We start from the raw sequence: 12,399 nt of genomic DNA, 5'->3' as shown, positions 1-12,399 counted from the left end.
TCTGATGTGCGATGTGGCAAGAGGTGAAACTGGAGGTGGGCAGAAGCAAGGGACTGGCGCTTGGAGAAAAGATCACACTGGCTGCCGCGTGGCCAGCAGAGCAGAGGCGGGGAGACCTGCCGCTCAGATGGAAGATGGTGGCCTGAGCCAGGATGATGGCAGTGGGCAGAGAGCGGAGAGTGCATCATCTCAGGGATATTCAGGAGCCGCAGCTTGGGAGGGAGACCTGGGTTTACATTCTGCCTCCCCCTGACGGACCTTTAGAGACATGAAATCTCTGCGTGGGAAGTGCGTTTTAGAACAGTACTTAACTCACACTGATGTGAGGCACAGATGAGAATGTGTCAGCTACTTAGTGCAGAGCCCGCAACACAGCGATCGTTCTGGTAGCTATTATTAACACCAAACAACCCTAACAGTAAATAACGAGAAAAGTCTTCATTCTCCCACCTCCTGAGATCAGAACAAGGGAGAAAAACCGGAGGCCACAAAAAAGGACGAAGCAGCAGATAGACGGCAGGAGTGATTACTGCTAAGGCAGCAGGAGCGAGGCACTCTTATTTTGTGTTGCATTACTTCCATAAATTAAAAATAAGGTTAAACCTCAATTAACTAGAATCTTTGTCCCAAAACAGTGTCTTATACTCAACTTCCAGGGGGGAAAAAAAAAAGACAAATGACAAAAAAATAAAAGGATAATATTTATTTTTTTAAAAATTCCAGGGGATGTCCCGGATCAGTGAACAGTTCCGTTTCTTAGCCCTTCTATAGCTACCTTCAGTTACAATCATTGTTCAGTGCAACATACTTGAAAAGCATTTGAAATGCCTCAAATGTCAAAAAAACATTAACTTACTTACCCAGGGCATACCATACTTTGCAAGGTAGAAGTACTTTCCATAACAGTTACTACAGGGTATTTGCTGGTTAATCTTTAGTTAACCAGAACCACACACATTTCATCGATATTCCAGTTAACTGAGGTTTACATCCATAAGATACCAGGGATAGAAAAATGTCCTTTCTTCAGCAATTTTGAGACCTCTGCCACCAACACACCTCACTACCTTCTTAAAAATATAAAATGAAGTGCTATTTTAGATGAAAAAATTTTGTCCTAATTACTATTATTTAGAAAACCTCAATTCTTTTTAAGTTGTTACTTAAAAGAATTGTGATTTTTAACCATCTTCCAAAACTATTTGATATATCTTAAACTTAATTACACATAAGCTTTTTTAAACAAGATAATCACTTTTGAGGGAAAAAGAGAATGTTATTTATATAAAAATTTTGCTTTATAAAAAAGTATACAAATGTTATTCTAGCAGGTATACTTCCTATCCCCTCCTAATACAGCTGCACCTGTGACATGAGTGAGGTCATAAATATGAAACGTTATCTTACTTCTTGGGTAGAACTGTGCAGGTGACAGAAAGTATACTTTTCAGGAGTGATTCTGTTGGTTCTCTTTAAAATTTCAAAGTAGTTGTTAGAAAGGTCAGTATTTTATTCAGTTTCTTGTTATGTAAGATTATGGCCCCAATGTGGAACTGACGCTGGTTGGCCGGTGGCCACCAGCAGCGCCATCTCAATCTCGGGCATTCTCAGGAGCATCCCCCATACAGACACACGAGGACAATGGTGCAGTTTAGTGATAAAGAATCCAGTCTTAGACTCTACCTTTAGATCCTCTGTTTATGTCACATTATTGTGAATCTGTACAAACTCTATTTATAGTTTAAAACTGTACTACGTAACACGACTATATACTATTATAAAATATCCTTTTTTGTAAATACATTGAGAATGTTCTTGGGCATTTATTAGGCCTACTTCTAGCAATATTCTGAATGCTAACAACCAGATACTTCAAAACTCCAAATATAAGGTCAGTTTTCTTAATTTTCTGAAATTAGTTACGTGAATTAATGGGAATTCTTTAGGAATACTGACCCATCTCATCTCATGTAACCTTCAGAACAGATAAGCCTGTAAGTCCAACTCATCTAACCTTCACAACAGTTAAAACAACATCAACAACAAAACCAGCTGTCTGAAACAAGAATCTTTCTATAAAACTGTGGAAAGACCATGAGTCAGCTGATCTATGAAATTATACAAGATAAAGCTGAAAGACCTGCGCTTTGTTTTGTTTTTTTAAATAGTTACGCCCAGTTCTCTTTTCCCCTAAGGTTATAAGAAAATGGAAAATCTGCTTTTAAACCATGCAGAGATTTAAATCAACATTCTTCATCTCTTCTAAGAAACTAAAATGTTTCTTATCTTAAAATTTTAAATATTCATGACACTCAAACTATTTTTTGTGGCCAGTCTTTTATGCCTTTGAGACTAGATGGTATGGTACTATTTAGCCAAGATGTATCAGAATGTTGAATTATGTATAAAATATTATTTCTGGTATTTGTCCATCTTCTATTGAAGTGCCATTATTATTGCCAGGGGAACTGAAAAAGAAAAAAACAGTCTTGCTGGCAGTAGGTGTCTCATGCACGACTTTCTTCAATCCTTTTGTGCCATAGTGGGAATCTGGACCCTAAATGAGAACAAAAGGTTCATTAGTAATTTTCATTTAATAAGCACTCAATTTAATGTGGTGTTTTAATTAATTAACAATCTATTATATTTCATTATAGTTCTTATATGAAACTTTATGTTAAACCATTTCATGAAAAATGAAGTTTTTGCTACAAAGCCAGTTAATGATTAAAAATACTGAATGTAGAAGTCAGCTTTTAGACAACAGTGAAATGGTTTTAAGAAAATAATTATTTTATCTTCTGTCAAACATTCAAACTCCTACTCAAGCAAAGGGCTACTTCTTGCGAGCTGTGCTGAGAAGCACTTCGTCGTCAAACCAGTGGAGAGCACTTGAACTCCCAGCTTCCTTCTTTCCCCTCTTCCTAAAGGCTTTATCGTCAGGGACTCTCAGCTTCTGTGGAAAACCACTCTGTAACATGCGAGAGGAAACCCCCCAGTTCACCCTGTGGAACATTCCGGAAGACTCACTTTGAGTGTCGCGCATGCTGTGTAGCACACGTTGGGCAGGATCTCTATGGGCTCTTTGAACATGACCCTGAATGTGTTAGCAGTCCCATCACAACTGAATCCAGTATCATTTTGTCCCAGGGTTTGCTTTTTTTCATATTCAATGATCTGTAATTTTTCAAAGAGAAGTTACACTTGAGTTACATCAACTGAAGCCAGGTTTCACAGAAAGGAATACGGAGCCCCGAGCAATAGCGACTGCGTCTCTTGTGTAATTCTTCTGTACTTACCTCTAACCCCCAGAGATGTCTCTAATAGGCTGTCAGGGGCAGGGAGGATGCCAGCTAACTGGGGCTCGGCAGCAGGACAGAGGGGCTTCCACGGAAGACACACGGCTCGGGTTACTGGTTTTTAGAGCCCCTGGATTTTAGATACTGAGGAAAATGGGCCTTTACTCCTTGCTAGCCTGTGTCTTGCCACTAGAAAATTCTCACAGCATTTCCTACGTCTAAATGTTATTTACTGAAATTAAAATGACCTGAAATGCAATATTCAGGTACACAGATATGGAAAATGTGAAAATCCTGTGTTTTCAATTTAGTTCCATAATCTGTGCCAGGCACAGAAGGACACACTCTCAAGGAGCTTCTAGTCACTAGACGTGTGTGCAGTGACGATTCAGTATGGCGCTTGCAGTAAGAGCTACACGTAGGGTGAAGCTGCTCAGTGGAGGAGAATTTCATTTTGTCAGCAAGGGGTGAGGCTGCACAGAGGAGAATTTTAAAAGCTCCAGAGCTTACCAGGTTACAAAGGTCCGTGCGAGGGAACAGCACATGCACAGGCTGAGGCTCAAAGACCTGCCTTTTCATTTACATCTGATAAAAACAGGAGAGTGGTCATCTCTGCAGGGATAGTGACTGGAAAGATCACAAGGGGACTCCCGGGGCACTCTAATGCCCTGTTTCCTGATCTGGCCGCTGGCTGCACAAGTGTGTTCAGTGTGTGAAAAGCGAGCCACATGTACCATTAGAAATATGTGTACTTTTCTAAATGTTTATCACAGTTCCATAAAAAACTTAAAACTGGGGCGCCTGGGTGGCTCAGTCGGTTAAGCGTCTGCCTTCGGCTCAGGTCATGATCCCAAGGTGCTGGGATCGAGCCCCGCATCGGGCTCCCTGCTCAGCGGGAAGCCTGCTTTTCCCTCTGCCTCTCTCCCTGCTTGTGCTCTCTCTCTCTGTCAAGTAAATAAATAAAATCTTTAAAACAAAACAACACCACTTCACACTGCAGCATGCTGGTGTCCTGGGGCCAAGCAGCAAGCCCCAGGGTCCGGCGGTAGCAGTCTAATCCTCAACACACCGCGGCACTTCTCTGAGCCCCAGTTTTATTGTTTCACTTGGGGGAAAACTTGCTTTGCCTTCTTCCTAAGGCTGCTGTGCGAATCCCATTAGCAATTCCAGCAACGCCCGCGACAGAGCCCGTGGCAAGTACTTCGCACGCATCCCCCCTCACAAGGCTGTACGGTGGGCCCCACGGCCGACGCCGCACACATGGAGACCGAGGCTGGGGACACTATGTAACCTGCCCACCATCACAGCTCGAGGGCGTGGAGCTGAGACTCAGACCAGGACGGTCCATCTGGTGGTGGATCTGGAGGGTGTGTGACGCTAGCCACGGGGGAAGAAAGTAAAGACAAGTCCTATTTCTCATTTTACTCAGAGTTTTAATATTTTTCCATTTCAATGTAATACCTACATCCCTGATGCCCTCTCTCAGGCCTGAGGATTATACAACAGCCTGTTTAAGTGGGTTCACGGATCCTACTGGGATAGGATCTTACTACTCCTTATAAAGTGAAGTGGGGAGTTATCATGAAAAGCTTTTATACCCCTCAGAGGTTTGCTGTGGTTTTACTGCATTTAACACAATAAAAATAAAATTTTCTAACCTTTAAAATCTTTCAAACAATTTCAATGCATTTGGAACCTATTTGTTAAAAATATTAAAAATATCACTTTCTGGGGCTCCTGGGTGGTGAAGTCGGTTAAGTGCCTGCCTTCAGCTCAGGTCATAGTCCCAGGGTCCTGGGATCGAGCCCCATGTCAGGCTCCCTGTTCAACAGAGTCTGCTTCTCCCTCTGCCCCTCCCCCTGCTCATGTTCTCTCCCTCAAATAAATAAAATCTTAAAAAAAAAAAGTCACTTTCTAATTGGTTTATAAGAGTGACAAATTGACATGACTGATGTAAATTTATCAGCTGATTTCGTTTTTTTAAGTATTTATTTATTTATTCTCTACACCTGAGGGGCTCAAACGCATAGCTCCAAGATCAAGAGGTGCATACTCTTCTGAGTGAGCCAGCCAGGGGTCCATCAGCTAAATTATTTTTAATACTTATTTGTTTATTCGAGAGAGAGAGAATGAGCGGGAAGGACAGAGAGAGAGGGAGAATCCCAAGCAGACTCCACACTGAGCGCAGAGCCCAACATGGGGCTCCATCTCACGACCCAAGCCAAAACAAAGAGTCGGGGGCCTAACTGACTGCACCACCCAGGCGCCCCAGCTGAATTACAATGTAACTTTAGCAGACAGGATTAGACAATGAGCATAATGTCATGAGCAGAGACAATAATGCGATTCTTCCATTTGAAGCAAGGGATCTTTGTGAGGTAGTGAGGAATCTCTTTCAACTGTCATCAGATCAAACCTTTGAATTGTTCCGTATTTTGAAAACTCATGATGTATTTTGAACATAAAGTTCACCAAGGTTTTTACTATTAAAACTAATATATTAATAACATTTTAGAGAAAGTTATTTTCTACAGATAAAAGTTTTCACTGTTTACTTCCTTTTCTCATTTCTATATTTTGTGTTTTAACTTATGCATAATATCAAAGTACAGTATCACATGTGCATAGTTTGTAAATACAAATCCAGCGTAGATGTGTTTCGAAAACAATTTTACTAACTGGGGTGTGTAATCACAATAGTGCGAGAACACTGGTTTACTGGAAGGGAATGTGAGAGGTATTTAACTTTCTTCCGGATTAAGAACTGAGGTGGAGCAGATCTAAAGCATGAGGCAGGGTCTAGTCAGACAATCAGGAATCAGAAGGTGTTCATAGTTTTGAGAAATTAAACAGTTCCAAGCCCTGGAGTTCGAAGTGCCATGGAAAAAGCCAGTGGATGTTTTAAGACAGCCGATGCACAGCAGGAAATGACCGACAGAAGTGTTCCCTGGAGAAAGGAGAGCTCCTTCTATGCTAATGCTTCTGTGAAGGACCCCAGGACCCCAATTCTCTGAAACCACTCTTGATCGGTTGTAAAACAGAACTCTCTAGGCTTTCTGATACCTTTGATAATTATATTGAAATCTGGATTTTGTCAAAATGAGATCTTATTGTAAATTACGTTTGTTATATTTCCAGATTATATACAGTGAGGAAGAAAGTGTACCTGTATATTCACTTGATAATCCGTGGGACCATGAATAGATCCATATAAACCAAATCCGACTACAGAGATTCTTCTATTAACTGTGAACCTGAGAATGAAATCAAATACAAAATAATACACATAATTCAATAAGTATTCATATTCTGAAGGCTTATAAAACTTTTAAGTGTTACCTGGAATAACTAATTTTGCTCATAAAAAGGAAAACTGTCATAAATTTGATATCCTTGGAGGTGTTATCTGTTTACCAAAAAACTCTTTCTAAATTTTAACTTAATGCTAACTTAAGTAGAATTTGTTTTCTGTACTATACATTTTTGAGAGTCAAAGGAAATTATTTAACCTAAACACCCACTTTTGTTGTAATGATAATTTTAATGATGTATTAGTCCAAATATGTTTGCCCATCTCCTTCATGAACACAAATTTGTCAGCCATTAGGACCGAAACCCAGCAGCCCAAACTAGAACAATTTCTCAGCTTGATGAATACTTACAGCCTGTCAGATTTAGATCTTGGGCCTGGCACCAGGGAAATAATGGTCAACAAGCTAGTCTTCCCACACTGCACCTGTAGCCAAATGGAGGTCGCTAGTAACAGGCAAGTAAGCAAAGGAATCAATCAGTAATTCCAGGCTGTGATCAGAGCTGTGAAGGAAGCGGCTGCCATAACAAAACACAGTGTGCAGCGCAGGGTCAGGACCTGATTTACGCAGGTGGATCAGAATGAGATCTCATACTGCAACAATTAGCAAGTCCAGTTTGGTCGTAACAGTTAAGAAACAGACCCACCTTACTCCATTTTATGAATGTACAAAAAATGACAGTAAGCACAAGTAGCACTGAGAGACGGTATGATCAGCGAGCATCTGTGACATAAAGCAGGGGCCCTCAGCCTCCTCAGTAGCAACGTCAATGCTCACTACTCCGGCACACTGAGCACCAGTACACCGAGTCCTTCCTGGGCCGGGTGCTGGGCTTCAAGATTTTACATCAATTATTTCCTTTAATCATCGTAACAGCTCTATAAACTCAACAACGCAGTACTGTTTTTATTATCCTCCGTGTTGACAGTTGAAGAAACTGAGGTTTAGAGAAATTAACTTGCCTGGGTCACAAAGTGTGGCATGGCTGGGACATGACTGCAGGTCTGCTTGGGCCAAAACGCCCATGCTCTTACCCACTACAGTCCAGTGCCAGGACTGCCTTAAGAGTTTTAAATGTATCGTTCATAATACGGGTTTTTTCTTATTTTAAAAAAGTAATATATTCTCTGTAAAAAAAAAAAATTAGAAAATGCAGCTAAACAAACAAGGACAATTTTACAGCATCTCTAAATCTACTATCCAGAGATAGCCCCCATTTATCCTTTGGTGCATTCTCTTTTCAGACTTTAAGTTCTATTTTTTAACAATGGGAAAATAAGACTTGTTTTCTATGAACACATTACTTTAAAAAATCATCTCAGAATACACACACACACACACACATATTTTTTGCAACTTCTTTCTCGTTTAAAAAGGTAAATGATTACTACTGGTCCACTATATTTAACTAATTTCTCATTGTTGGATAATCTAGGTTACTTGTGATTTTGTTATTATACAACAGTGCCATGATGAATAATCTTGTAGGGCCTTAATTATGTCCTTAGAATAAATTCCTAGAAGTAGAATTGCTGAGGAAAATGAAAGGCATGTTCTTAAGGCTTTAGATAAACATTATCAAATTACTTTCTGGGAAGACTAGCACACTTTCCACCCCACAGGGAACAAAAATCGATTCTATCTCATGCTCAGCAATCCTGAGTATTTTCATGTCTTTATGCCCCTGAGAAACTGATGACTGACAAATTCTATTTATATTTCTTTGATTACTAATGAGTTAAAACATTTGCTCATATGCTTACCATCTACTGGATTGTCTCTTTAATGAAATACTCAGGTTCTTTTCCCATTTTTCTCTGCTGATGAATGTCTTTTTCATGTGGATTTGAAAGGCCATGTTATATAGCTGTGCTTTGTCAGTAAATATCCATTACGGAAAGTATCCTGTTTGTCCTTTACTTATTAACTTTATGGTGGCTTTGGAAGTAAAAATGTTGGATTATCTGTAGTCAAATTATGATCTCTGCCAAGCTTAAAGAGGCCTCTCTCATCCCATCATAACATTCACCTCCTCTAGCACTCTCATGATTTCATTTTTTTAATGTTAAAATTTAACTTTATACCAATAGTTGTAGATGGGATCAGAAAGGATCTAACTTTATTTTCCCAGTGGTTAATCCTTTCTTCCCCTTCTAAATGCTCATCTATGTTAGGTTCCATATAACACTTACTTTAACTTTACAATACTTTTCACTTTCGATCCATGCTGCTCTTTTAAAAAGAGAAACATCTAGTCTTCCAGATTAAATTTAGAATAACTTTGCCAAGCCACTCCTCCGTACCAAACACATGTGACTTCTGAAAGGAACTGCGTAACATACAGGGCTTAGTTTGGAAAGACACTGACTCCAGTCGAAGCTCTCTAGTTCTTCATAAAGGTACTAGACTGTGTATTTCTTAATGGATTTATTCCTGCTCCTTTATGTTGTCACTATGATAAGTGGGATATTTCTTAATATTTTAACTGAAAATCTAAATATTTTTAAATTTCATCTTTTTATTGTGCCAGAATATACAACAAAATGTACCATCTTAGCCATTTTTAAGTGTGCAGTTCAGTGGCACTGAGCACATTCAACCCTTGCCACCATCCATCTCTGTAACTGAATTCTGATGACACATAGGAACATCACTGGTTTTTGCATATACATTTCACAAGTGGCCACTATTCTCTTCCATTGGTTCTAACAGATTTTTACTGATCCTGAGGTTATCCAGATGGATCCATTGTTCTCAAAAGGAATTCTGTCCTCAAGAAGGCCAAGCTCTGTTTTCACAAAGGATTAGGGGCACTACTGGAAGGAGCCAGCAATGATTAGGACAGTCTCCCAAAACAAAGAATCCCAATCAACTTTCAAGTGTCCTATCAGAATTCATGTAGGTGACAAATTCATTTATAACTACAAGAGTTCAACCTAATTCTACTTTAATTACAAACCAAAGATTTTTGCTTGTTGTTGTTATAAAGCAAGACCACTTCTGCAGAGAGGATGTGTCTTATGTCTGTGCAAAGGAAGGAATTAGGGGATTATATCCAACCCTCTGTTCTCTTTGCAGAGTGGGGTCTCCAAGTCCCCAACATCACACAGTGTTTCAAAGATTTTTTTAATGACAATTTTAATATTCACTGACCTTTACAAGAGATGATTAATATATAGTGGAAATATTATATAGTCAATTCTTGTTATTTGTAGTAATCATATTCTATAAAGTTGCCACAAATACTAAACCACTGCTCCTGGGGGGAACATGTGTACACACACACATATACACACACACACACACACAAACACTGACACACCTCACATGGGTTATAATCCTAAAAACCGCTCATCCTAATAGATTCCATTTTCTTTATTTTACAAAAGAGAAAACAAAGGTTCAGAAGTGTTAAGTGACTTGCCAGAGGCCACCCACCAACAGGTGCAGAGTTAGGATTCACATGCCCACAGGGCCCAGCGCCTGCCCTGCACTGCCCTCTACTGTCTCCATTCCCACAGGAGAGCGGAAATAAGAAGGCAAAGAGCATCTCCTCATGTGACCTCAAATAGGAACACACTTCCCTGGCAACGAAAATCTTTCCTACGACTTAAGAAAGCATTGCGAGTACTGATTTTGGGAGTACGAATAAATTTTAGTGAGTAAGAGAGCTGCAAATCTGGAAACTAAATAAATAGGATTGACTGTTCTTTGTTTTATTTGAAACCTTTAAAAAAATGACATGATTGGCAGCAACACTGCTCCTGGTTTTTGACACCTTAGTATGGTACAGCCGTCCCCTGCAAGCGTAGCTGTCTCAGCACGCTGGTGCGCATGGACAGACTGCTTCCGTCTGTCTTCTAGTGTGTCCTGCTCCAGAGCCTACATACTGAAGTATGTATTTTATTTGATCTCAGTTACATTTACTGCTCCATTACAACTAGGTCATTATGGTAATTAAGAACAATGTGTGAAGTACACAGTCTATGAATTTCTTCAGGTTATTAAAGAGGGAATATAAAATATTTTATTATAGAAAAGGGAGAACTGGTACTAATGTAGATAATGTCATCTGCAAATAATGAAAAAGACTTCTTCCTTTCCGGTACTCAAGGCTCTGATTTCCTTACCCTTTATGACAATCATAAATAAATCACATCACCGAGAATTAGAAGAATACTGCTGAAACACAGCAAGGCTGGCTAGCATTGCTATCTTGAGGTTTTGATAGTCTATCACGTTAAAGAATTTTTCTAGACCAAGTCTATTAACAGTTATATCTGGAATGAAGGTGAAATTTTATCAAGTCTTTCTGACACCTACTGGAACAATCAAATTCCTTTTCTTCTTTGATCTGCTACTATGGGGAACGGATATTTAATATATTTCCTAATACCGAGCCATTTTTTCAGTCTTCAAACAAACCCTGTTTGCTCATACAGTACCATCTTCCTGAGGTATCGCTCGATTCAAGACACTGATATCGTACGTAGAAGTTCTTCTGTGTCAATGAGACTGATCTAGAAATGTTTTTGTCTCATCGGACTATGGTATAAGGGTTATGCTTCTTTCAATAATTAACCAAGAAGTATTTTCTTCTCTTAATGCTCAAGGAAATGACCTGTTCCTTGAAGGTTTGATAAAACTCACCTGTAAAAACCACCTTGTGAAGGGACAGTTCTTTGATAACTTTTAATTCCTTCCACTGGTAATTGGTCTATTCAGGCTTTCTTCTTCAGTCAATTTTGATAATTTATATTTGCCTATAAAATGATCCATTCCATCAAGATGTTCAATTTATTAGCACAGAGTAAACTCAGAATTAAAATAAAAATTGCCTTAGTATATGATTATATCCCCATTATTATTTCTAAACGTATGTTTTCTTCTTTTACTATTTTTGAGGTTTATTTATTTTGTTGATTTTTTTTAAGGAACCAGCTTACGGATTTCTTAATTCTAGTTTTAAATTCATTAATTTCTACATTTATCTATTTCCCTTCTCTTTTCTATTGTTCTTTTGCTATTCATTTTCTCGCTACTTGAGTTGAATGCTTAAATCATTGATTTCTACTCTATTTATTAAAAGTAGATTATTACTGTCCTTTTGTGTGACACTTTGGCCTCATCTCATAAATTTTCATATATAATATTCTCACTGTGAATGATTATTAAATAGTCCACAATTGCATTTATTTCCATTTTCACCCAATATTTATGAGTCCTCCCCTCAGAATTCTGTTTTTTAACAAACGTATTATTAGTTCCTAGTTTGATACTAAAGTGCCATTAAATAAGTAAAAATCCAAAAGGTCTGTTTATGAAAACTGGTACCTATTCTATTTTGATATTTAACCTAAAGAAAACAGAATACAGCAAGATAAATTCCTCAACAGGATTATATCTGTGCGTCTTTCAAGACTCTTGATCGTTCTCCCCACTCAAGCTTTTGTAACTGGACACGGAGCTGTGTCCCGGGCAAGGAGGAAGCGCACGCGGAACGCTGAAGAGCAAGTGTTTGCTGAGCTAAGGTGCAGAGCCTGCCGGCCCGCCGCGCCACTCCAAACAGAACCCAGGCCGCAGGCAGCCCCCCCAAGCCCTTCTACCTTCTCTCGGTTCCCGAGAGGTCCTCTCACTCACGGTCCCGCGAGGAGATGGCTGTACCTCCCTGACTCCTGGCTGCTGTCCTAACTCCGAATTGTATCAGACAAAGACGGAAAGAACACCCGGTCAGTGATCTCCCACGACGCGAGGACAGGAGAGGAGAGGACAGGGGAGGAGAGGACAGG

General features: G+C 39.5%; 1 protein-coding gene across 2 annotated transcripts in view; it reads right to left on the bottom strand.

Annotated features, from left to right (window-relative positions):
* Positions 1-688: 688 nt before the first annotated feature.
* Positions 689-12,399, bottom strand: part of BTBD1 (BTB domain containing 1) — a 42,508-nt gene continuing 30,797 nt past the window's right edge. The window contains exons 6-8 of one of the 2 annotated variants that reach the window (XM_032392001.1): positions 6,466-6,553; positions 3,031-3,177; positions 689-2,557 (exon numbers count right to left, since the gene is read on the bottom strand). In XM_032392001.1, coding sequence (XP_032247892.1) covers positions 2,399-2,557; positions 3,031-3,177; positions 6,466-6,553 — 394 coding nt within the window. In that variant the 3' untranslated portion in view covers positions 689-2,398. Of the gene's footprint in view, positions 2,558-3,030; positions 3,178-6,465; positions 6,554-12,399 lie in introns of those variants that run through there. The other variant, XM_032392002.1, reaches the window with a different exon arrangement.

This window comes from Phoca vitulina, unplaced genomic scaffold (genome assembly GCF_004348235.1).
Source record: "Phoca vitulina isolate PV1807 unplaced genomic scaffold, GSC_HSeal_1.0 scaffold65, whole genome shotgun sequence".
Classification (NCBI taxonomy): Eukaryota; Metazoa; Chordata; class Mammalia; order Carnivora; family Phocidae; genus Phoca; species Phoca vitulina.
This window is presented reverse-complemented; position numbering and strand designations above follow the sequence as displayed.